This window comes from Nilaparvata lugens, chromosome 12, assembly GCF_014356525.2.
Source record: "Nilaparvata lugens isolate BPH chromosome 12, ASM1435652v1, whole genome shotgun sequence".
In the NCBI taxonomy this organism is placed as follows: domain Eukaryota; kingdom Metazoa; phylum Arthropoda; class Insecta; order Hemiptera; family Delphacidae; genus Nilaparvata; species Nilaparvata lugens.
The window spans coordinates 4,144,836-4,168,538 of NC_052515.1; the positions used below are offsets into that span (position 1 = coordinate 4,144,836).

Here is a 23,703-nt window from a genome sequence, read left to right on the forward strand (position 1 = left end):
TGGAGAAGCCAGTCTATTGTTGTATTTCCCTAAGGTCTATAGTTTCAATCAGGTACTTATGGATGATAATACTGCGTGAGGTCTACTGTTCACAGAACTAGTAGATAGCAAACATGGTGGCATACCTCGAAATCATGCAATGTAGCCGAACACACAATCATCTGCAGCCTCTTTCCATCAGACGTGATCTTGGGTATCTGTCGATGTAGACGGTTGATCATCTCGGTGTAGCCCTGCTTGAGGAGTCCATCTGCTTCGTCCAGGACAAAGAAGCGGCAGTGAGTCAGAGCCAGCTGCCCGCCCGAGATCAGGTCTTCCATGCGGCCTGGGGTGCCTACCACTATGTCAACCTACAAAACAAAATAATTCAATTTATAACCTACAATACAAATCCAATTAAAATCATTCCATCACAGCTATTTCAACTACAATGTTTGAAAAAAAAATAAGAATGTAGGAGAATTAAGAGTAGATGAAGAACAACAAGAAACAGAAGAAAATGGGGAAGGAGGAGGAGGTGGTGGAGAAGGGGCAGAAGAAGAATGGAGGAGGAAGAGAATATGATCTGTAGAAAAGGATTAACATCAATAAATACTTATTTTTCTAAACATACTTCTCCCGATTGTATTTTAGAACGTAATCGTAGTTAAGTAACGTCATCTGACCGAACTAATGACCGATATAGTGAAATAAAAACACACCTATGTTTTCAAATTCTCTACAGTTTTATTTGGTACAGGAACATGGTTTCTTCACCACAGAGGTCACATTTTCAAGCTCACAGCTGACTGCTTGAAAATGTGATCTGTGTGGTCACGAAACCATGGTCCTGTACCAAATAAAACTGTGTAGGATTTGACAACATATGTGTGTTTTTATTTCATTATAGAACGGTTCTGCAACATTGTCATGAACCAGAAGGTTTGACAAACCCCCAAACATCAGTTTCTTCCTTAAGAAGAGAAATAATTTTTTTCAACTTGAAGATTTTTGATTAAATAATTACTTTTTACAAAACAGGTCATCAATCATTTATTACAAATGATGGATACCACTGTTCAATCATTTTATGCTACACATTGACAGTGACTCAGTCGAATTTTTACCGATAATAGTGTTGCTAACCGAACTTTCATTTTTTTGCGTGAGATTGCTGGAGAAGTATATATTGTTTCATACAAAAAATTGATCCAGTATCAACATTTGAAGTGTTGTTTTACAAGTTCCAACAGTAGATGACATCGAAGCTTTCTCAAGTTTGAATAAATCTATGTTCAGTCATTCTGCATAGATACAAGGAATAGAATGATATCGTTTAATTCACCCGAAACACATGAGTAGAAGGACCTTATACTAAAACTAGTAGTTATGTGAACAGTAGACCTCACGCAGTTCTCTCATCCACAAGTATCTGATGTCACCTCTTCTAGTTGATTCGGTTGAATCACAATTTACACTTCAATCATAATTTACTATTAAAAACTGTTATTTGTTTTCTCAAAGATCAAAAACTCACTTATGTTAATGAACTCAGTTCACGTTTGAATTTGTATCCCATATATGATAATTTATTCAGTTCCGTGATAATCTTTCCATCTGATAAAAATATTTCTCAACTATTTTAAAATTATTTTTTTTTCAATCAAGAATATTATAATTTCTTCGGCATTATTCAGATCACTTAATCATTTTTCATTTTATTTTCATTCACCTATTAATTTGTTTTTCAGAGATGTGTGGAGAAGCCAGTCTATTGTTGTATTTCCCTAAGGTCTATAGTTTCAATCAGGTACTTATGGATGATAATACTGCGTGAGGTCTACTGTTCACAGAACTAGTAGATAGCAAACATGGTGGCATACCTCGAAATCATGCAATGTAGCCGAACACACAATCATCTGCAGCCTCTTTCCATCAGACGTGATCTTGGGTATCTGTCGATGTAGACGGTTGATCATCTCGGTGTAGCCCTGCTTGAGGAGTCCATCTGCTTCGTCCAGGACAAAGAAGCGGCAGTGAGTCAGAGCCAGCTGCCCGCCCGAGATCAGGTCTTCCATGCGGCCTGGGGTGCCTACCACTATGTCAACCTACAAAACAAAATAATTCAATTTATAACCTACAATACAAATCCAATTAAAATCATTCCATCACAGCTATTTCAACTACAATGTTTGAAAAAAAAATAAGAATGTAGGAGAATTAAGAGTAGATGAAGAACAACAAGAAACAGAAGAAAATGGGGAAGGAGGAGGAGGTGGTGGAGAAGGGGCAGAAGAAGAATGGAGGAGGAAGAGAATATGATCTGTAGAAAAGGATTAACATCAATAATACTTATTTTTCTAAACATACTTCTCCCGATTGTATTTTAGAACGTAATCGTAGTTAAGTAACGTCATCTGACCGAACTAATGACCGATAATAGTGCAATAAAAACACACCTATGTTTTCAAATTCTCTACAGTTTTATTTGGTACAGGAACATGGTTTCTTCACCACAGAGGTCACATTTTCAAGCTCACAGCTGACTGCTTGAAAATGTGATCTGTGTGGTCACGAAACCATGGTCCTGTACCAAATAAAACTGTGTAGGATTTGACAACATATGTGTGTTTTTATTTCATTATAGAACGGTTCTGCAACATTGTCATGAACCAGAAGGTTTGACAAACCCCCAAACATCAGTTTCTTCCTTAAGAAGAGAAATAATTTTTTTCAACTTGAAGATTTTTGATTAAATAATTACTTTTTACAAAACAGGTCATCAATCATTTATTACAAATGATGGATACCACTGTTCAATCATTTTATGCTACAACATTGACAGTGACTCAGTCGAATTTTTACCGATAATAGTGTTGCTAACCGAACTTTCATTTTTTTGCGTGAGATTGCTGGAGAAGTATATATTGTTTCATACAAAAAATTGATCCAGTATCAACATTTGAAGTGTTGTTTTACAAGTTCCAACAGTAGATGACATCGAAGCTTTCTCAAGTTTGAATAAATCTATGTTCAGTCATTCTGCATAGATACAAGGAATAGAATGATATCGTTTAATTCACCCGAAACACATGAGTAGAAGGACCTTATACTAAAACTAGTAGTTATGTGAACAGTAGACCTCACGCAGTTCTCTCATCCACAAGTATCTGATGTCACCTCTTCTAGTTGATTCGGTTGAATCACAATTTACACTTCAATCATAATTTACTATTAAAAACTGTTATTTGTTTTCTCAAAGATCAAAAACTCACTTATGTTAATGAACTCAGTTCACGTTTGAATTTGTATCCCATATATGATAATTTATTCAGTTCCGTGATAATCTTTCCATCTGATAAAAATATTTCTCAACTATTTTAAAATTATTTTTTTTCAATCAAGAATATTATAATTTCTTCGGCATTATTCAGATCACTTAATCATTTTTCATTTTATTTTCATTCACCTATTAAATTTGTTTTTCAAATGTGAGAATATTGATACTGATAGGCACGCATCATAAAAAATATTGAAACCCTACCTTATAGAAATAGACGCGGCCAGGCATCTGTGTAATGCATGCAATGAATAATCCACTTGTCAGCTTATTGATTATGAATAATTCTATAGTCTCATTGATCCTATCTTCAAAGTAGATGATATATATAGTGATATCAGAGTATGGAGAAATTCCTTTTCTTTTCATATTATCCTTGAAATGCAAAATTCCAAAAAACCTTGTGTATACATCGACGCGCAGTTAAAAAGGGAATATTCCTGCCAAATCTCATCGAATTCTATCAACGCGTTTGGCCGGAATCGCGTTACATACAGACAGACAATAGAAAATCCTGGTTAAAACACAGACCTCACTACGTTCGGTCAATAAACACTTTAATAAGAGAAAAAATTCAATACATGTTAACTATGAGCTTACCCCAGAATTGAGAACAGATATCTGGTCCTTAATGTTGACACCGCCAATCACTAGCAAGTCTTTAATACTGGGCTGTTCGATGAATTTCTTGAACTTCACGATCTGATTGTAAGTTTGCTCGGCTAGTTCTCTGGAAGGCTGAAATATATCACAAACATCAATAGTAACATTTTCTCACAAGTTTTATTGATTAATAATAGTGAGGGCGGAGCCCGCATAAGCTCGTGTGCGTGGGTAATAAGTGAGAGGGATGATGAGAGATGACGACTACTTTTTAGGTAGTCGGGGCCGACGGTTTATCGTCTCCTCCGAAAGTCGGGGTATCTATGTGATTGAGCTGTGGTCAAAACCTTTTTACCCCGGTCGAGATTCGAACTCGGGTTCTCTTGATTATTAAGGTTCGTCCACACTATGCCGAATGGGGTCGATCGACACTGTTGAACAAGTGCGGACTGGTCGCCCGGCTTTGTCGAATCATGCCGGCCCGAACCGAATTCAACCCGAAACAAGTCGGTAATGATCAAGGAAGTTAAATCAACATCAGCAGTGTGACGTCTTGAAGCGGGTTGCTCAACATTTTACACTGTTGTTTCAATATTGTTCTATTTGAAATTATTTTAAATTTATATTATTTTTATTAATATATCCATCACATTATATTAATATGATGGATTGGAGTGACGACCAAACAATTTCGTTTATTGAAATGTATCGTGAACGGAGTTTCCAACTTATTCACAATACAAAAATAGGAACAAAAGACAAGATGGACAAACGGAAATCGGAACTGGAAATTGGGAATCTTTTGGCATTGAGAAATGTGATGTGTAGAAAAAGATAAAACATTTGCGAAGCCAGTTTTCCAGAGAACGAAATAAGGAACAAATCTTTAATAACTTGAATCTTTAATCTTAAAATTCACTTAATACCGGCGTGTGCCGCCCGACTAGTCCACATTTACGGAGGTATGAGACAATTCAAGTATCGAACGTGTCGATGGACAAGTGTGGATCGACTTTGTCGATCGGCATAGTCTATACGCGGCTTAAGACACGCGCGTTATCACTTACTCCAACGAGCCACCTGATTACAAAAATAATCTATTTATTCTACAATCTTCCTATTTTGAAACAGTTTTAGACAATTTTAAACAAGGATTCAAGTTTTAAAAAGTATATAGGACACATGTTGATAAAAAATTGTCTGTCTGTAAGTTATAATTACCTAATAGAAATTCAATTTCAAGCCCGGTTTCTAGATCACTTATCAAATCTAATGAACCATTGAACTATCGATTAATTAGTTAATTACATTTTATAAGTGTCCTAGAAACCGGCCCTGAATCTTCTCATTTTAAACAAATACAAAACAGTAATAAATAGTATCAAATTCATTTATTACCAAAAAGAAAACAAACAATAATTTACTTATACACATACATACACGAGCAAAAATAAATGTACAAAGTATGAAACACTTTTGATTATTCTAGGTTTTATTTTACCTAATTTGAAATCCCCAATTCAGAACAGCAAAACTTATTATTCTAGTGGATAGGCTATCGTCTTGAAAAATATATTGTTTATTGAGAACGTATTTTAACGGAGCTACTTGATAGTTTTGTAATATAGAATTACTATAGTCCATACAAAATTACTTTTGACTTGGAGGTACATGCGCAGAAGAGAAAGGTAGGGATACAGCGGCGCGATGTTGCCGTTCTAAACCGGCTAGCGTTCTTCAATTTCTAGTGAATGCTTTATTGCTCATGCTCCACAAACGAAGTTTCCTGTCTGAAAGCACTGATTCTACTGAGTATAATCGACAAATTGGCAACTGCAACCTATGACTCTACTCATTACTATAATACTTATTTTGAATGATGATTATATGTGTATGAATTGGCTCAGTTAGTTTTATAGCTAGGATTTTATTCTTGACGACACCTAATGTACATTGAAATGTATTTATTGTAATTTATTAATGTATCTATTCTATTCTATTGGTGAATTAACATATTCTATTCTTTAATTGGCTGAACTCCCACCATTTCTCTGCGCCGCATATTCCTCCAAGTCAAAAGTAATTTTGTATGGACTATAATTCCCTTTAATTTTCTTTGATGACTCGACCGGTTTCGGTTATTCATCACATTATCAAGTGTCCAAAAAATTTGTTTTATTGAGCTTTATAACTGAGTTTTTAATGAATAGAATAGAATAAAATCGTTATTGCAGCAATATCTGAGGTCTTCAGATACAATACAAGTGTGAAATATATACAACATGATACAAAATACAAATATATTACATCAGATGCAATCTATCTATTTTTAACTATATTTGATACAGTCTATCTAGAGTGAAAACTGATTAATTTGGATCTCACCTCAATTATAATAGCTTGCGGGGCATTGTTGACAACTTTCGCCTTGCTAGTGCTGGCCGCAGCCGCGACATCCGAATTCTTGACAAATTCTTTAGCTGCACTTGCGCAGGCCGTGTACCCTCCTGACGGCTTGAATTTGAACGGCTCCGCTCCAAAGTTGAATGACATTTCTGCGTTCTACAACCAACAACAAACATATTAAAAACATGTTTTCTCAGTCAAAACGAAAATATTTCACATTTAAATAACAATATATTGTATTGTGACATGTGTAGGATTGATTACTTATTCTATTTATTGATTTTTCATGTTTTAGATCTGTTTTATTTATTACTGTCTATTGTATGTATTGTACCTGTGCAATTTATTGTATGTTTCTTTAATGTGAATTGTGACATGGCTATAAATATGTAACTTCTATGTTCAACTGGCCCAATAAAAACTTAAAACTTGATCTAAGATTTTTCAGGAGAAAAGACTCTGAAATAACAATTTCCGTAGTTGGACTTTACTGAGAAAATTTTATTTAATGAGTAGAATTATTGCAGCGATAATAAGATTCTGCTAACTTATGTCTAAACGACTCTGAGAACCAGCAAAATCAGGGATATTTGCTAGTTCTCACGGATGAGGCGGCTCCACGAGGCAAGGATACGGCGGATGCTTGGTAGCCTATAGATATTCTCACAGAGGAATACTGCAGACCTGGCAAAAACCCGCTTGCCGAATCTCGTGAGAACCAACTAGCAGCAGTTGGGCCTTCTGGCACATTGACGTGGAGAGGGGGAAGTTTTCCGGACGGGGAAAATTCCAGTCGTTAAACAACCGAGATACCGAGCTAATCGAAAATCATATTGTAAAAAGTTAAGTAATCCGGCATCATGAGATACGTGAGTGTCCTGTGGTTTTGGATTACGGTGGGAGTGATAGCTGTGAGTGAGTACCAAAATTTCTAGCTCCTTATAAAACTTGTTCACACGACCGAGACCCTAATTAGTAATGCTTTTGTTGTAGTAACATTTTTAAAGTTAGCAGAATCTTATTGGCAGGTAGTTTTTGTAGGAATAATATTTTCATAAAATGTACTGCATATGTCGTTCTTTAAATTTCAAGTAGTTTGCATAATAAATGAGAAATTCATTAGGTAAAACAATGTTGTTGTTCATCCAGTTCCCATGACTCCCTTGAAGTAATAATAAGATATCTTCAACCCCCATCAGGGGTGGTTACAGTATTTTTGTAATTCATTGCATCTGTGATGTATAGTTGAAATGTTTAATAAAAAAATATGAAAACTTGTAGTACCCTTTTATTATTTAAAACTTTTAAATTAATTTGTAAAAAAGTAGCCCATTCATGTGAAGTGTTTTTTCAAATGTTCGTAAATTGTGGAAATAAATTTGAATTTAACTTACTTTGAGAACAACTGCGGGAAAGAAAGTGGCCGAATGCAGTTGCTTGGGTAAGTTGAACGCGTTGCCGAGATCCTTCTCATTTTTGGTGAACTTGATCTGCATGTTGTCCAGGTCCAGATAGCAGCCGATCACATCGTGCATGCCGAACGGTTCGCCGTAGCTGTCGAATTGTTTGTTGTTCGACTTCTTGCCGGTTCCTCCAAACCCGAACCCGAATTTGTCGGTTCCGAGGTCCAGGGATGCCTGCGAACAAAAGACATGACATTAACTTTATCGGAATGTTTATTACAGAATGTGTACAGTCCCTGATTCATAATTTGATCCCTGTACCGATCTACCCCTTCCAAAGCATCAATCTTTGTTGATGTGGAACTACAAGAGTCGTATTCAGAGGAGATTTTCAAAGCGTTCTCAGTCAAATTTATTTCGATAAATCATCTTGAACTTTTTTTTTTGCTGATGGTGTGATGCATGAGCTTTAGGATTGATGAGAGATGAGTGGACCAACAGTTTAAGGTGGGTTACAAACCACTGGGAAGCGTTTTGGGACAATAAGAAAATATACTTATCTCGGGACACTCCCGTGTTTGGATGAGCACGTTTAACAATCGGTCCCGGCTGCCCAAAGGCAGTCGTTACGTTACGTCAGAGGCCCAGAACTTGATCATGAGCGACCTGAAAACTGTGACACCAGACCTGAGTCAGCCAGGTCACTCGATATTAATCTCTATTGTGAAACAAACACAATAATGTTACAAACAACGTCATATACCATTATTATTATCAGGTTCAGAACAATACAGATATTATCAGGTTAGAGCTAGGTGGGTTCCGAACCTACCTGGCCAGTGGACCATCCGACACGACACAGCCCCTCATCGGTGACCGTGGCCTCGTAGTAGTACTTGCCTCCCGAATGTAGGCCCTTATTTGCCCGGCAGCCGTGCCACTCCCTCTGCTCCCGCGACTGACAGCGCATGCCGTCCGGAGTCACCGCCATGGCCGAGCCACGGTCCCACACGCTCAGCTTCCAATGCGGCGCTGAAACAGCAAACATTCAAAAATGTAGGCTATTCATATTTATTTTTGCCATAGTCATTCAATCTCAGCTGTTTTCCATGCATGAAATCAAGTCGGTGCAAACAGCTGTTTGCAGAACAAAATTCAAATTCAAATTTTATTTATTCAAACTCACAATATTTACAATTAGAATCAATAAGAAAAACAAAAACACACAACTCATTAAGATAAAAAATAATTCATAGAAGATTAATAAAATAAATACTGGTAGGCTATGTTTTATTAGAAATAAATTTGTGAACAAAATGAACAAATAAACATATGGTTCTCATTACAGCATACTCTACTGTAATGAAACCATACGTTTCCTTTACAGTCGAGTATGTTTTCCTAGTTCCAAAATAGTAACAGCAAAACTGCTACAAAAAAAACACCTTCAGCGCTCCAGGTGGAAGTTTTGTCAACTTCGGCAAAATTCCTGATTCGGAATTTGTAAACTAGGCTATGTTAATAGAATGCATGCAGTATCTTCAGCACTAGCAGGTAATGTTTTCTATTTCTCAATTATTCTTCTTAAGATTATTATGACAACAAATAGTGTACGATGGACGTGAATGTCTTTTGCAATGCTCGAATGAAATTCTAGTCTCGGCTAACGCCTGACTAGAAACATCATTCTCGCCTGCAAAAGGTCCCCTTCCCGTCCATGTAATGTAAGATACTACATTCCATCATGAAACCGATATAATACGATATCAAACAAGGAACAAGTTATAACTACTGAAAACAAGAATATAAAATAAAAAAATCATGTATAAATCAATACAAAACACCTTGATTTGGGGTAATTTCAATTTGTTTATAGGAAGCTATTTCATAACCATATTCATTATTACCGTAGTCAATATTGATTTAATTCTAGTGAGTGTAATTATTCCCGCATAGTGAGATCCACGTTATAATGACAGTGAAGAAAGATAGAAGAATAGCGTTGCCGATTCTCTGCCTTGCTACTATCTTCTATAGAGGATAGCTGATAACGGTACACCTAATGTAATATTAACTGTATCAACGAGTAGAACACTCATTTTATTATAATGGAACATAATATAAGTATAATGGGGGATCTTTACGTTTGATGATGCATTACATTCAATAAGTGTCTCCCAAAGAATTTGTATGACGCCTAGTTAACATATTGGCCCAGTCGCTAGTCCAGCCTGGTAAGCCAATGTGGGTCAATGAAGGCCAACGCTGGCAAACCACTCATCCACACACTTGCGCTGGACGACATTGGCCTTCATTGGGCCAACATGTGGATGCGGTATGATGAGCAGACAAAAGGCACTCTTGATTGATTGAATGACTCACTTGTTTGGCTGGGAGCAGCCTCTGCTCCGCCCTTGCCTTCCTTGAGTGTCTCCAAGACAATATCTATGATTGGCCGGCAAAAAGCAATCTTGATTGATTGATTGTTTGTTTGAATGATTATTTGTTTGATTCAATGAATGACTCACATGTCTGACTGGGAGCCGCCCCAGCACCACCCTTGCCTTCCTTGAGGTCTTTGAGGGTTTCCCAGACAATCTGTATGATGGGCAGACAAAAGGCTCCCGTCTTTCCGCTGCCTGTCTCGGCGGCCATCAGCACGTCTCCACCGCCCAGGATCAGCGGAATCGCTTCCGCTTGCACGTCTGTTGGCAGCCTGCAAAACAAAAAATATATAATTTTAAAAATGTATTCATATTTGAAGGAAAACAGTCTAGATAACAGCAAATCAAGAAATTAAAAATGTATCTATTTTTGAAGTACAACAGCCTAGACAACAGCAAGGAGTTAAAAAAGTATTCATTTTTAAAGAACAAAAGCATATGCATCAGCAAATCCAGAAATTAAATACATATTTATTTTTAAAGTACAACAGCCTAGACAATAGCAAATCAACAATTAGGAATTTAGGAACAAGTGGAGGTAGAGGAGGAGGAAGAGAAGGAAGAAGAAGAAAAATGATGGGGATGGGAAGGAGGAATAGGAGAAGAAGGAGTTTGAGGAAGAGGAATGGAAGAAGAAAGAGAGCGAGGATGAGGAGGATGAGAGGGAAAGCGGAGGAAGAGGAGTAAGAGAAGAAGAAGTACTGGGGAAAGGAGGAAGAGGAGGAGGAGGATTAGGAAGAGGAAGAGAAATATATGGGGGAAGAGGATGAAGTAAAAGAAGAATAAAATGAGAAAGAGGAAGAGTAAAAAGAAGAAAGCTGTAGTAAAAGAAAATTGGCAATCTTGCCGTTTGGGAAAGATATGTTATGGAATGTTGAATCACTTGATGAAGCATCACTCAAGTTCGTGATGGAATAAATAGTAAACCTTGATGATAAATAGAAACCTTTGATGGCATCAGCACATTGAAAATGTATAAGTGAAATTAACTTCAATTTGCTATATGATTCTTAGACTCTTGCCTATTGTAGACAATGACATTTTAATTAAGGTTTACTACGGATGCTTCAGTAGTATTATGAGCTATGGCATAACAATGTGGGGTGGAAGCACACTGGCCAAAATAAGATTTCCATTACAAGAGCGTATTGTAGGAACAATTTGTAGAGCACCATACCTAGCACATTGTAAACAGCTATTCCAACAATTAAATATATTGACTTTGTCAGCAATGTTCATTCTGGAATCGGCTATGATGTTGAAGAGGAAGCCTGAATTGTTTGTGAGGAATGAGGAAATCCATCAGCATAACACTCGCCAAACACAGATGATCCACGTGGAGCAGGTGACATCAACCCTAGCCAGAAATGGGCTTAAATTCCTCAGCTCAAATATATAAATAGGTTCCGGCTAGCATTAGAAGCATAGAGAGAGAGAGAGAGGACAAATTCAAGAAAGCATTGAAGAGCTACCTGTTAGCAAATCCATACTACTCGGTAGAAGAGTATCTACAGAGTGATAACCACGACCAACCACGACGCAGCAGCGTTTCCAGTGGGAAAACTACAAGTATCAAGATGATTAAAGATCTTTATACTTGAAATAGAAGAGACTGATAAGAGCCCATCATAAGACAAGGCTAAAATAAAGGTTGGGATAAACTATGGAAGAGAGAAGCATTCTATGTAGGAAGGGAAATCTAATAAAGTTTTATAATCAAAATATTGTTCTTGAGAATTTGGATTTAAGACATGTTTATAATATAATGATGAGAAATAAGTAAATTAACTTACATCCAGTCCATTTCCTCGACTGCTTTACCAATCTCTGGCAATACTCCCATTTCTGAAAACAAGAATGATAATTTTGATGAATTATAACGTTACCTAATAGTAGCCTACCTAATTTTATTATTCTAATGTAAAATGTATACTGGTAGATTAAGCTTCATTTTACGAGGACTTGAACCTACCATAGAATAAGAATAGATATTTGTTCAACTTCGTGGCGAGATACCTATGACTGTCTCCTCTATGGCCTGGCTCAATCCGATTAAGGTACTAAACCGGACTAAGATGAAACTAAGATTTAGAATTTTTACATCAAAAGAATTATAGAAATAATTGTTCAAATTAAAAATTGATTATTGTATATTGAAGAATAATAATTGACCACACTACAGTAGAACAACTAATAGGTTGTTCCATACTATATGAAGCATATTTTTCATATTCTCGTTTCTCCAACAAATTTATTCTTTACAACTCATTTTTTTTAAAAACTTCCTCCTTTTTTTATGAAAAAAGTTTGAACTATAAATGGAAAGATTAATTAACTTTACAGAAGAAATTAAAAATGTTTTGCCGGTTGCAGAGAATATTGTAGGTTATGATAACTACAAATTATTATCTTACAAATCAGATATTGAAAATTAATTACCTTCAAATGCAGCCATTTCTTCGGAAAATGGAAATCTTCAAATTCCAGTAAGAGTTTAATGAATTTTATTAAATGGATTACTTAATAAAACACAGAGAATACTAATAAACAGCAGACATCATTACTTCACAGGCACAACACAATCATCGAATCATCAGCACCAGCAGCTGCCAGCTGGTTCGTGAGTTGTCGTAGAATCCATAGAGCGCCAATTTCAAAACATTGGGTGATGTGCTATGCATTAACTTTTACTTCATAAAAAACATAATAAGGGGCAGAATTTCTAAGATATTTTTTTGTAACTTGTATTTACAGTTTATCTCTTGTATTCAATATAAGAGAATTATCTGGATTAAGCTTACTCATATAAAATTATTTGACCAATGGTTATGTTATTGAGTTATGACAGCAATAAATTTCTGATATAGGCTACTATATTTAATTATTAACTTTTTTTGAAAGAGCTACTCTTATTTATTTGAAAATTGAAAAGTACCCTTTTTGGAACTTCACTCAATTAATATTCAATGTAATAAGCCCCATATGCACCACCTCGTTACAGACCTCGTTAAACGGAGAAACATCAACTGTTCGTTTGAATGGAACACATAATAAATGAAACTACCTATACCTAAATGTAATTAGATTAGCATTGAACGTAGATAGTGCAAAAATAGCCCTATTTAAAACAATTCTGTGAGCACCGTGTGCTTTTAAGTACTGTCTCCAATATAATTTATTTTGCATTGTACACATTTTAAAAAATATCTTAATAGGTAAGCATAAATAATTATATTATAAACTCAGAACCGGTTGCATTGGACTAACTACTAAAGTTCTACTAATACCTTGACTATTTGAGAACATACTGGTGTTACTAACGGAGGATTATTTGGCCAATGGTTATTATGAGAGTAAAATACTTTCTGTAATATTCCTTGAAATGTACTGAATTGTGTACATTTTGCTTAGTAATTTTCTGATGAAAATCAATGACAGGAATAGGTGATAGCTTTAATGGAGCAGGAAAAATGAACAAGTTATATTATTTGTAGAAAGTTTTAATGCTACGTTGAAAAATATACAGATTCAATTTACAAATTTAAGGAACATATCACATTTTACACTGATATTTGAATATTAAAAACTTATTATTTACATACATTTGAACATTCTCCTAAATAACACTTGAACTAATGTACCTAAAATATATATATTGAAAGTATAAATAATTGATTCTTCACTTCGGATGTAAGAAGTAGGCCTACAGTCCAATTAAACTTACACGAAAAGTTACATGAATTATGAATGGAATTCAGCAGTTGAATAGTTCAATAGTTACGGTACTATTCATAAATTATTGTGATACCTACATTTAAATATTACCGTATGCTGAGAATATACATTTCAACTACAATTTAAAGAGGAAGTTAAAGTGATACTGCATGACCATGTAAAATACAATACTAATTCAAACAATTTTACAAACATTTCAAATTTAGTAGGTATGACATATAACATTTAAGTATGAATAAACATTTATTCTGGCTTTAGTATGAAGAGTGAGGCTCAACTCACATGTACGCGACTCAAGTCGAGAAGAGACTCGACTCTAGTCGAGAGCATGTGTTTTCAAATGGTGACGTCGCGGAGACTAGAATTGACTGGTCTGAGTGTCACCATTTGGAAACACATGCTCTCGACTAGAGTCGAGTCTCTTCTCGACATGAGTCACGTAAGTGTGAGTAGAGCCTAAGAGTAAGTAAATGATAGTAATGCGTGAAAATAATGTAGTAGGATACGATGATTCTAATTATAATTTGAAAATGAATAAAGATGTTATTCAGAGATGAGAAATATTCAGATATTCACCCTGTTTTCCAATGAAATTCAGCTCGGCTGATAGAATGAAAAATAGGCTACCCCTCTTCCTTCCTTTTAATTCACATAAAAATTTCATTTTTCAACGAGTAAATTTACAGGATAAGTTAAGACTTGTATTAAATTGTGATATTGTATCAGCTTTCTTTCAATAAAATCATTATGAGCGTGCATTCAATTTCTTGACATTGAAGTTTTTTTTTTGTTTTAAATGTGCTGTCTAATGTCAACAAAAGTAGTCAAGTAAACTTATTCATTTTTTAATTCATTGATTGAAAATATTTCTACGAGAAAAAGTGCACTTAGAAGATTCTTATATTGTAAACATAATGATATTATAATGTATCATACATTCATCTCATAGTAGTGTGAACAGTAGAAACCGCTAAATGTATTTCTGTATTTTCTAAAGGCTCCACTTTTTCAAAACTTCATTATTTGAACAAAAATTTCTATTTAGTTTCATTTCAATTTTCATTGGAAAACCAATACACAATATTGAAATAAATATTCTAAATTTAATAGTAATAATAAATATTCTAAATCTTCAAGTTTAAACTTTGAAGTTCATTATTTGAACAAAAATTTCCATTTCGTTCCGTTTCAATTTTCATTGGAAAACGAATACACAATATTGAAACAAATATTTTAATCTTCAAGTTTAAACTCTGATTCAAGTTAGAGTGTTGTCTGAAAAATTTACTAATACGGATTCATGGAGGATTTTCATTTTATGTCCACATTTTTATTAATTTCTTATAAAACATTGTTCTTAGACTCAGTCTTAAATAATTCATGCATTGCTGAGTTGATCTTCATGACCATAGAACCATAGTAGACCATAGGATCATGGTAAAACATAGGAACATGGTAGAAAAATAAAACATAAAATCTCAGTATCCTTCTAAATTATTTTGTCCCAACATTTTCCAGACATTAATGCCATTTTCAAGTGATTTTGTTGTGACAAAATAATTAAAAAGGGTACCGTACTGAGATTTATATTAGGAATAGCTCCAAAGAAAAATACAATAAACATGGTAGACCATAAAGCCATGGTAGTCAATAGTAGACTCACCACAGAGCTTTCAATAGCTAGAGTTCTATATAGCTGTGTCTACAGTCAGAAGTCAGATCCATTTCAGTTATCATTCCTTACAAATAATATATATCACTTTCCGTTTAACCTCTGCTGACAGTTTGAAGTGTATCTCATTATAGAGTTCTATATTTTTAGCTGACTATTCAACCTACACGATGACAGTTACATAGTGAGGTCCACATTATAATGGCAGTGTTTGATTAGCTATGGTACCGTATTGCTATTCTTGTCTGTCATTCAACAAAGCGGATAGCACTATCTCTTTCTCGCTTTGCTCTGTTGCCAAATCGTCTTTTAAAAATGTAGAATTGACAAAATATTGCATAATTATTAATTATGAAAATTCATTATGAAATTATTGAAAATATAATTTCTTGCTCAATAAAATATGATTGATTTTTTTTAACAAGAATGAACCGTTAATATTACATCAATAAACCTAATAAAAACAATATAAAAATCTTGAAGTACTCTTTATTTTTGAAAACTTTAAAATAGTTTAACAACTAGTTTCGACCCTAACTTAGGTCATTTTCAAGTTGAAATGTAGACCTAGTTAAAATGTAGTTAAAATGGCCTAAGTTAGGGTCGAAACTAGTTGTTGAACTATTTTAAAGTTTTTTTTTAATAAAGGGTACTTCAAGATTCTCATATTGTTTTTATTAATTTAATAAGTAAAAAAATCAGCTGATAGTTGCAGTGATAGTAGTTTTAATTTTTCTGCTCAAAATTTTCAAGTTTATTTCAATATTATTGAAACTTTCTGATTGTTTAGTGTTATTTCCGGCTCTTATCAACCCTTCGAAATTCAAAATTCATCAGTCATATCTCGAATACGTATTCTCTGAGTGTTAATCTTTGGTGAAAACAGAAATTTTAAACTTAACCTCACTTTGGACTATTTATGTGCCAAAATCAAGGAATTGAAGAAGTTTTGGGCAATTGCCTGTTTCTCTTTCCAAATATCGTGTTTGTGACTGTTCTAATAAATAAATAAATAAATAAACTAGTTTCGACCCTAACTTAGGTCATTTTCAAGTTGAAATGTAGACCTAGTTAAAATGACCTAAGTTAGGGTCGAAACTAGATGTTGAACTATTTTAAATTTTTCAAAAATAAAGAGTACTTCAAGATTTTTATATTGTTTTTATTAATTTAAAAAGTAGCCCATGTGAGTAAAGTGTTTTTATCAATAAACCTGTATCAGCTACCGTATATAGAAGGCATTGACAAGACAGAGGATCGGCAACGTTTATCTCCTATCTTTTTCCACTGTCATTATAATGTGGACCTCACTATAAATAAATATCACTATAGTTTATGACATTCACTATTAGCCACATTGTGGCTGACTTTATCTTTATAGTGAGAGTTTTCTCATAATGCCAGCATTCATTATAATAGTAGCATCACAGCTCTCCATTCAAACAATGTTAAAACTTTCAAGTGGATCCGACAATGGTCAGCCACATACAGAACTCTATAACAAGAATCACTTTAAACTGTCAACATTAATTGAATGGAAAGATTCTATGTAATTTACGATGAATGTTGACAGTTGAAGCGCATCTCACAATAATGTGGATGACTGACATTTTACAATTTTTTAAATTCAAGAGTTCTGAAGACAAAGCCCGGTTTCTAGGAGTCTTATCAAACCCAATGGATCATTTAGAGATGGTTTTATTCCCACCTCTTGTTCCTTACTTGTTATATTTGTTACTGTTAATAGGAGAGTCATTATATACTAGGTCATTACTTAATAAAACAATATTGAAACTTTTAATACCCTTTATTATTTAAAAGATTACAACGACGTAAATAGGTGACAAGTTTTTCAAACTTGAAAATGACCTATGGTAGAAACTAGTCGTTGTAATATTTTAAATAATGAAGGGTACTTCAAGTTCTAATATTGTTTTATTAATTTATAAATGTAACCCATTCAAGTAAAGTATTTTTAGGTCATTACTATTATACATCTCATTGTAAACTTTGTAATTATTGCTGAATTATGTTGAGGTAGTAATTTTGAATTCAATTATTGAATACGGTAATTATTATTCAATTTAGCTGCTAACCCTGTTGACAATATTTGCAGTTCCAGAAGCAGTAGCAGAAATCTTCGGGGTGGTGTACAGCATTGAATTTTGGATTTTCGTTTAATAATAATTATTTATTGTATTTCAGACACTGTGTTACTTGTAAATATTTGAAAAAAACACTTACTTTTCTTGGAGTATTGTAGAATACATTTCACTCCTGAAGGCTCTATCATGAAGCTCCTCTTCAGGAGTGAAATGCATTCCTCAATACTCCAAGAAAAGTAAGTGTTTTTTCAAATATTTACAAGTAACACAGTGTCTCAACTACAACATAGTTATTATATAGTGTTTCGTCATGGAAAGCAACATCAATTATTTATCGATTAGCATTTGAATAAATGCAATTTCTCAATGTTATTTTGTTTTGCTTAATCATTTATGAGTCATTCTGACCCTATCAGTTCAAATGTCCCAACTCAAGTCAATTGCAATACTCATTACACTGTTGAGAATCAGCGATGAATCTGATGTCGATGAAAATTCATCAATTTCCATCTGTGAATTATTGAATTCAACCTACAGATTTAACAGTCCATTAGGAATTTAATAATCGTCCTAGAAACCGGGCCTCAAAGTTGAATTCAAAATATATCTAGTGGCTCTGTTGGTGTAGTAAGCGCGCGTAGTGCTGATTACGGGCGACTAACTGCGCATGCGTGCCACTCTCAATGACTCGTCCCTTGCTGAGTACATAAATGGTGTCACAGTTAGTCACTGTGCTCAGTCTGTGCGCAATTATCACGCAAGTCCTCCCCTTCATGGCGTCTTCTAGAGCGTCTTGGACAAGCTGCAAATTAGATGGAAACAAAAAGTTAGATTATTTTATAAAGTTTGCAGTTTAGTTGGGTTTCAAAAAAAGATTATTATTTGATAGAGTAGACAGTAGTTGACTAAAGTTTACTTCATATTTATATGGGTCAAAGCATAGTGAAGTGAAGCGGCGAAGGTCGTATCAGATAAGACAGTATCACCATAGAGAAACGATAGCATAAGTAGATATCCCATGGTATAGGGCGTTTATGTCGCAACTTTTACTGTTATCCCAAGCCAATAGTTCACGTAGTTCTTTCCCATGCAGCTGTGTGATGCTGGTAGTTTCTCAAATTGTGCCGTTCATGCACTATCACCCCAACAAAACAGTAAAAATTGACAATAATCGACAGTAATCGGCTTGAGATAACAGTAAAAGTTGCGACATAAATTCCCTATACCATGGGATATCTACTTACACTATTGTTTCTCTATGGTATCACCTACCGTGCTCTCACCTTTACTAGCATGAGAGAAATAAAATAAATAAAGTTGAAAACAGGGTACCATACTTTGATTTTTAATTTCTATGTAGAGACTGTGAAGATTCATGGTCCATGAGAAGGTCCATATAATTGAGTCTAGTTGGAAGGAAACCATTTTTGAAAATCTGTCATTTTATAATAAATGAAGGTGTATCAGAGAATTTAGGATCTTGGACAAGCTGCAAACTGCATTCAAAACAAAAACACGAATTATTATTACTTGATAGAGCACAGTTTACTTCTAATTTTATTTTGGGTCGTCAAAACATAGTGGAGCGGTGAAGTTAGAGTGTATCAAAGAATGAAGCAATTAAGGTAGATAGATAGATAACTGCCTCTATTATTTATACTTGAAAATATTGAAAGTGTTGTGGGCGAAGTTGAGGCAATAAGAGCCACCTCTTCAACTTAACTCACCACAGAGGGTGTATAAAAAATAATAGACTCAAACTTCTTTGGTTTTTATATTATTCACCATTACATTGAGACTTACATTTAGACTCAAACCATACATATTCTAGTAAGGATTATGATTACTGTATTGATAAATGTACCTTTTCACTCTGTGTATCAAGCGCCGAGGTGGCTTCATCAAGTATAAGTAGGCGTGGATTACGAACAAGTGCCCTGGCAATTGCTATTCTCTGCTTTTGACCGCCAGACAGCTGGAACCCACGAGCACCTAGTCTTGTCTCGTAACCCTGCAATAAAAATATACAACATTTCAATGAATATTATTAAGAAAAAGTTATTTATTCCTCATAAAAAACAAAAAAATATAACTTACAATTTGTCAGTTAAAACTCTTACATGAAATAATTTTTGAGAATAAACATAAGTAAAAATACAACCTTATTCGGCAGTCAAATATATTAAGGTGCGTACAGATATACGCTCCGCGAAAATGAGCAATTCACTTTTAATTAGCTGATTATATCTATATTTTTACAGAAACGGTAAGATACAGATATATAAAAGCTTGGCATCAGCTGATTAAAAGTGAATTGCTCATGTTCGCGGCGCGTATATCTGTACGCACCTTTACAGTGTACAATGTATGATACCTATATAAATACTTTTTTTTATTATTATGTTCTCATATCTGAAACATTTGTATCATACTTTTGATGTAAATGAGTTTGTTTTGGCGTTAAACCTCTTTGAGTTGTAACATTATTTTAATGTAATATATTCTCAATAAAAATAAATAAATACTGTATTGATTCAAAATGGCAAAGATGAGAAGGTCCATATTATAAGTGAGAGTCTAGTTGGAAACTATTTTTGAAAATCTGTCAATTCATTCATAATCCAGAAATAACATTTTGTGAGAAATGGTCTCTTTTTCCGTTGCTCTCTAGTCTTATCAAATAGATGAATGAATAGATAATGAGACGTTTTCATAAGATCTTATATTATAGTGCATTTATATACTTTATTCAGCTTTGTAGAACTTGTGAACCTGTATATTTTGAAAGTCATCCATTCGGAGGTCAATTCTAAGTCATACCGTAGTCACAGCATTGAATATGAGCAGTTTTAGAAGATTCATTAAAGATATGTTATGTGAGCTTTGTGTCTACAGTGTTAAGGAGTTTCTAGAATGTTTAACACTTAATAACGCATCTATAGATGTATAGAATATTATTGTTATTGTCCTGTTTTTATTATTGTTGTTGTGTTAAAAACGTTACAATACTAATCATACTTATTAATCTATGTATGAATGTTGCAAATTGTAAATGTATTTGACCTTGTTACACAAATTTTGTTTTGTAATGACAATAAACGATTTTGATTTCAACTGCCAGCCGAAAAATGTTTACAATTGGTAAGTATGAGAACGGCAAATTTCAAGTAATTTTCATGTATCAGATGTAATTATCAATGAGCTCGTATTATGTATTCACTCACAGCAGGCAAAGCGGTGATATACTCATGTATACTGGCTTTCTTAGCGGCGTCTATGACTTCATCGACGGGCACGACACGACTGTTGTCTCCATAGGCAATGTTCTCGGCTATTGTGCGGTTGAAGAGCACTGGCTCCTGTGAGACTATGCCCTGGGCTGCCCGGTGACGCGACAGAGTAAGGCTCGACACGTCTTTGCCTCCTACAGTCTGCAAAACATTCGCTTTTTATAAAATCAGTGATTTTTTTGGATGATGTCTACATGAGCTATCTAGGCTTGTGCGTGAGACAAGCCTGTGATGAGACAGATTGTGATGAAAGGTGAGTGGACCTACAGCTTCAGGAGGGTTCTGAACTACCAGGAATCGATTTTAAACTTATAAATGGTGAATAGAGGAGTTTGGATCATGAAGTGGTCGCCCTTACAAAGGGAGTAGCACACGCATGAAGCTTGATACTTATCTTATCGATAGCTTATCAGTGCAACTACGAACTTATCGCTTCCATGTTAATGAATATCATAGTAAATCCCCAAACATACTGACCATAAAAATGTATTTGTATATGTATGCAGGTTCCCCTATGATTATAATTATTATTATTATTGTCATTTGTTACGTGAAGCCACAAATCCGAGCAGAGCTCAAGTGGCATGTAACATGTCATGAACATTTTTCTATGCAAAGTGTATGCATCTGTATTGTCTAGTTCACACCTACTGACTGCTGGTTATTAATTAATTAAAGAAATTTACAAAGAAATAAAACAATAATAAAAAAAAACCCTGGCGCCACGTTAATTAGAAGGAACGACCCTTGAAAACAAAATTTAAATTTACCTCGACTAGTCCTCTGGCAGAACATGAAAACTAAACAATTATAAATATTTTAAAAAATGAAGAAAACCTGCAATCAATAAGTGTGATCTACACATTACTTTCCCAACTAAGTTCAGAAGGGAGGGGATATAACGTGGATGTTAGAATGAAAACGAAGTGTTTCAAATACCGCGCGCCGTTATATTGAAATAATTAAACTTGATCAAATTATTCCAAGCACACAAATTATATCGAGTCATATGTATCGTACATGAACATGAAACAAATAAACAAGAGTTGGCCAACGTAAGTAATAATAATAATTGATTTAAATTTAATAATAATTAACAGAATATTTTACATATTTAAGTTTATGTTTTACCCTTTATGTTTTACATTGATTGATAAAGAATTGTTCATTTTATTTTAGAATCAAACGCATCTGTTGATGTAGGGCAAGTCCCTTATGACATGTTTTACTCTTAAGAAACATTGACTAAAATAAATGAATAAAGTCAAATGCATTAGGAAATTACTATACTGGTGAATTTACAACCACTGTAAATAAATTAAAAACAACAATAGACAAATAAATTTTTTCAATTCTGGTGGCAGACAAACAACAACAATAATAAATATAATGACATCTTAAACTAACCTTTTTTTTCCCGACGACACTATTTACGAAGCACAAAGCATTATTACGACGAGACACAATTTAATTATTTTAGCACAAATTTGCTGGTGGTTCACTTGATGATGAAGAATGGTGGTGGGTTGTATTGAGGTGGAGGCGGCTGCATTGCAGCCCATCGGGCTGCGGGTTTGGAAACGTCTACTCCTTAGATGACATGCTCTTTGCCTTGCTCGTCTAAGACTGTGCCAAAATTCGTTACTCCTCGTGGTTGTCACCTTCCCCTGGCCCATTGTCTCATCCCTCAACTGCTCCGGGAGGTGCTGCCCCTAGTGGCTGGAATGTGGTACATGTGTTTTGTTGCTGGTGTTTGGCCTTAGTGCCAGCTCGCACCCTCAGCATGACTAATTGCTGGCATTGTCGCCTGTCCTTGGGTTTTTGTTCCAACCTCTACACTCCCTTGCCATAGCAATGACAAAACTTGCAGATTTTGGGTAGAAGTTGGAACTTGAAACTGAAGAAAACGTTGGCTCCAGTAACAGTTGTCACAGTATCAACTCAAAGGCACCACAATTCCTCCATTGTATAGGGACACGCTTCCACAAGTACATTAGTAATTGAAGACAAGAAAAGCCTATGACTACCACATAACCGTATTCTTTCAGGTAGACAATTGAAGAGCTTGAGCCCCGAATAATATGGTCCTTTTTCCAAAAGTGTCAGTCTGTGAGCGGGGTACTGATATACAGCTGAACTCTTTGCTCTTGTGCTATAGCCATGGCAAACTACATTTCCTTCAAATCTCTCTGAATTTCTGAAGACAAAATTTACAGTCTCAAGGAAGTGCAATGCTGGGACCGTGAGAAACCTGTATTTTCTAAAAATGGGCCTACATGAATTGGATGGCCGCAAGCCCTCCAAAACACGAACAGCTTTCTTTTGCATCTTAATAATATTGTATATAAGTTATTTTTACTATTCCCCCAAAAGAAGATGCTGTAGCGTATTAGAGCTAAAAAATATCCATGATACACCTTCTGAGCTGTCTTTATAGTGGATGCAGTCCTCACAGTTCTCAGCGCAAAAAGTGCATGATAGAGCTGTTTTATAATTCTTCAATGTTTTTTCAATCACAAACTGCTTATTATTAAATCACTTTTTGCTATTAGAAATAACGACTAGCAGTCAGATGTTTTATAAGTTACTGTTTTACTGTTATAGTCTGTTTTTATAGTCATACTGTTTTATAAGTTTTTCCAAGTGTTTATCCCATTTCATATTTTTTTTTTGCAATTCCACTCCAAGAAAACTAGTCACTTCAACAGACAAGCACTCCCTCTCAT

The 23,703-nt window shown here is 34.7% G+C and overlaps 2 protein-coding genes across 4 annotated transcripts in view; both read right to left on the minus strand.

The window, feature by feature from the left end:
- LOC111044228 (ATP-dependent RNA helicase Ddx1) overlaps positions 1–12,781 on the minus strand; it is a 27,264-nt gene extending 14,483 nt beyond the window's left edge. The window contains exons 1-8 of the mRNA XM_039438726.1: positions 12,615–12,781; positions 11,969–12,020; positions 10,260–10,447; positions 8,564–8,763; positions 7,723–7,965; positions 6,308–6,484; positions 3,920–4,057; positions 1,863–2,087 (exon numbers count right to left, since the gene is read on the minus strand). Coding sequence (XP_039294660.1) covers positions 1,863–2,087; positions 3,920–4,057; positions 6,308–6,484; positions 7,723–7,965; positions 8,564–8,763; positions 10,260–10,447; positions 11,969–12,020; positions 12,615–12,630 — 1,239 coding nt within the window. The 5' untranslated portion in view covers positions 12,631–12,781. The remainder of the gene's footprint in view (positions 1–1,862; positions 2,088–3,919; positions 4,058–6,307; positions 6,485–7,722; positions 7,966–8,563; positions 8,764–10,259; positions 10,448–11,968; positions 12,021–12,614) is intronic.
- Positions 12,782–17,959: 5,178 nt separating this feature from the next.
- The window catches only part of LOC111044220 (multidrug resistance protein homolog 49), an 88,314-nt gene continuing 82,570 nt past the window's right edge, over positions 17,960–23,703 (minus strand). For all 3 annotated transcript variants that reach the window (XM_039438727.1, XM_039438729.1, XM_039438728.1), the window contains exons 24-26: positions 20,912–21,118; positions 19,552–19,698; positions 17,960–18,489 (exon numbers count right to left, since the gene is read on the minus strand). In XM_039438727.1, the coding sequence (XP_039294661.1) occupies positions 18,295–18,489; positions 19,552–19,698; positions 20,912–21,118 (549 nt within the window). In that variant the 3' untranslated portion in view covers positions 17,960–18,294. The remainder of the gene's footprint in view (positions 18,490–19,551; positions 19,699–20,911; positions 21,119–23,703) is intronic.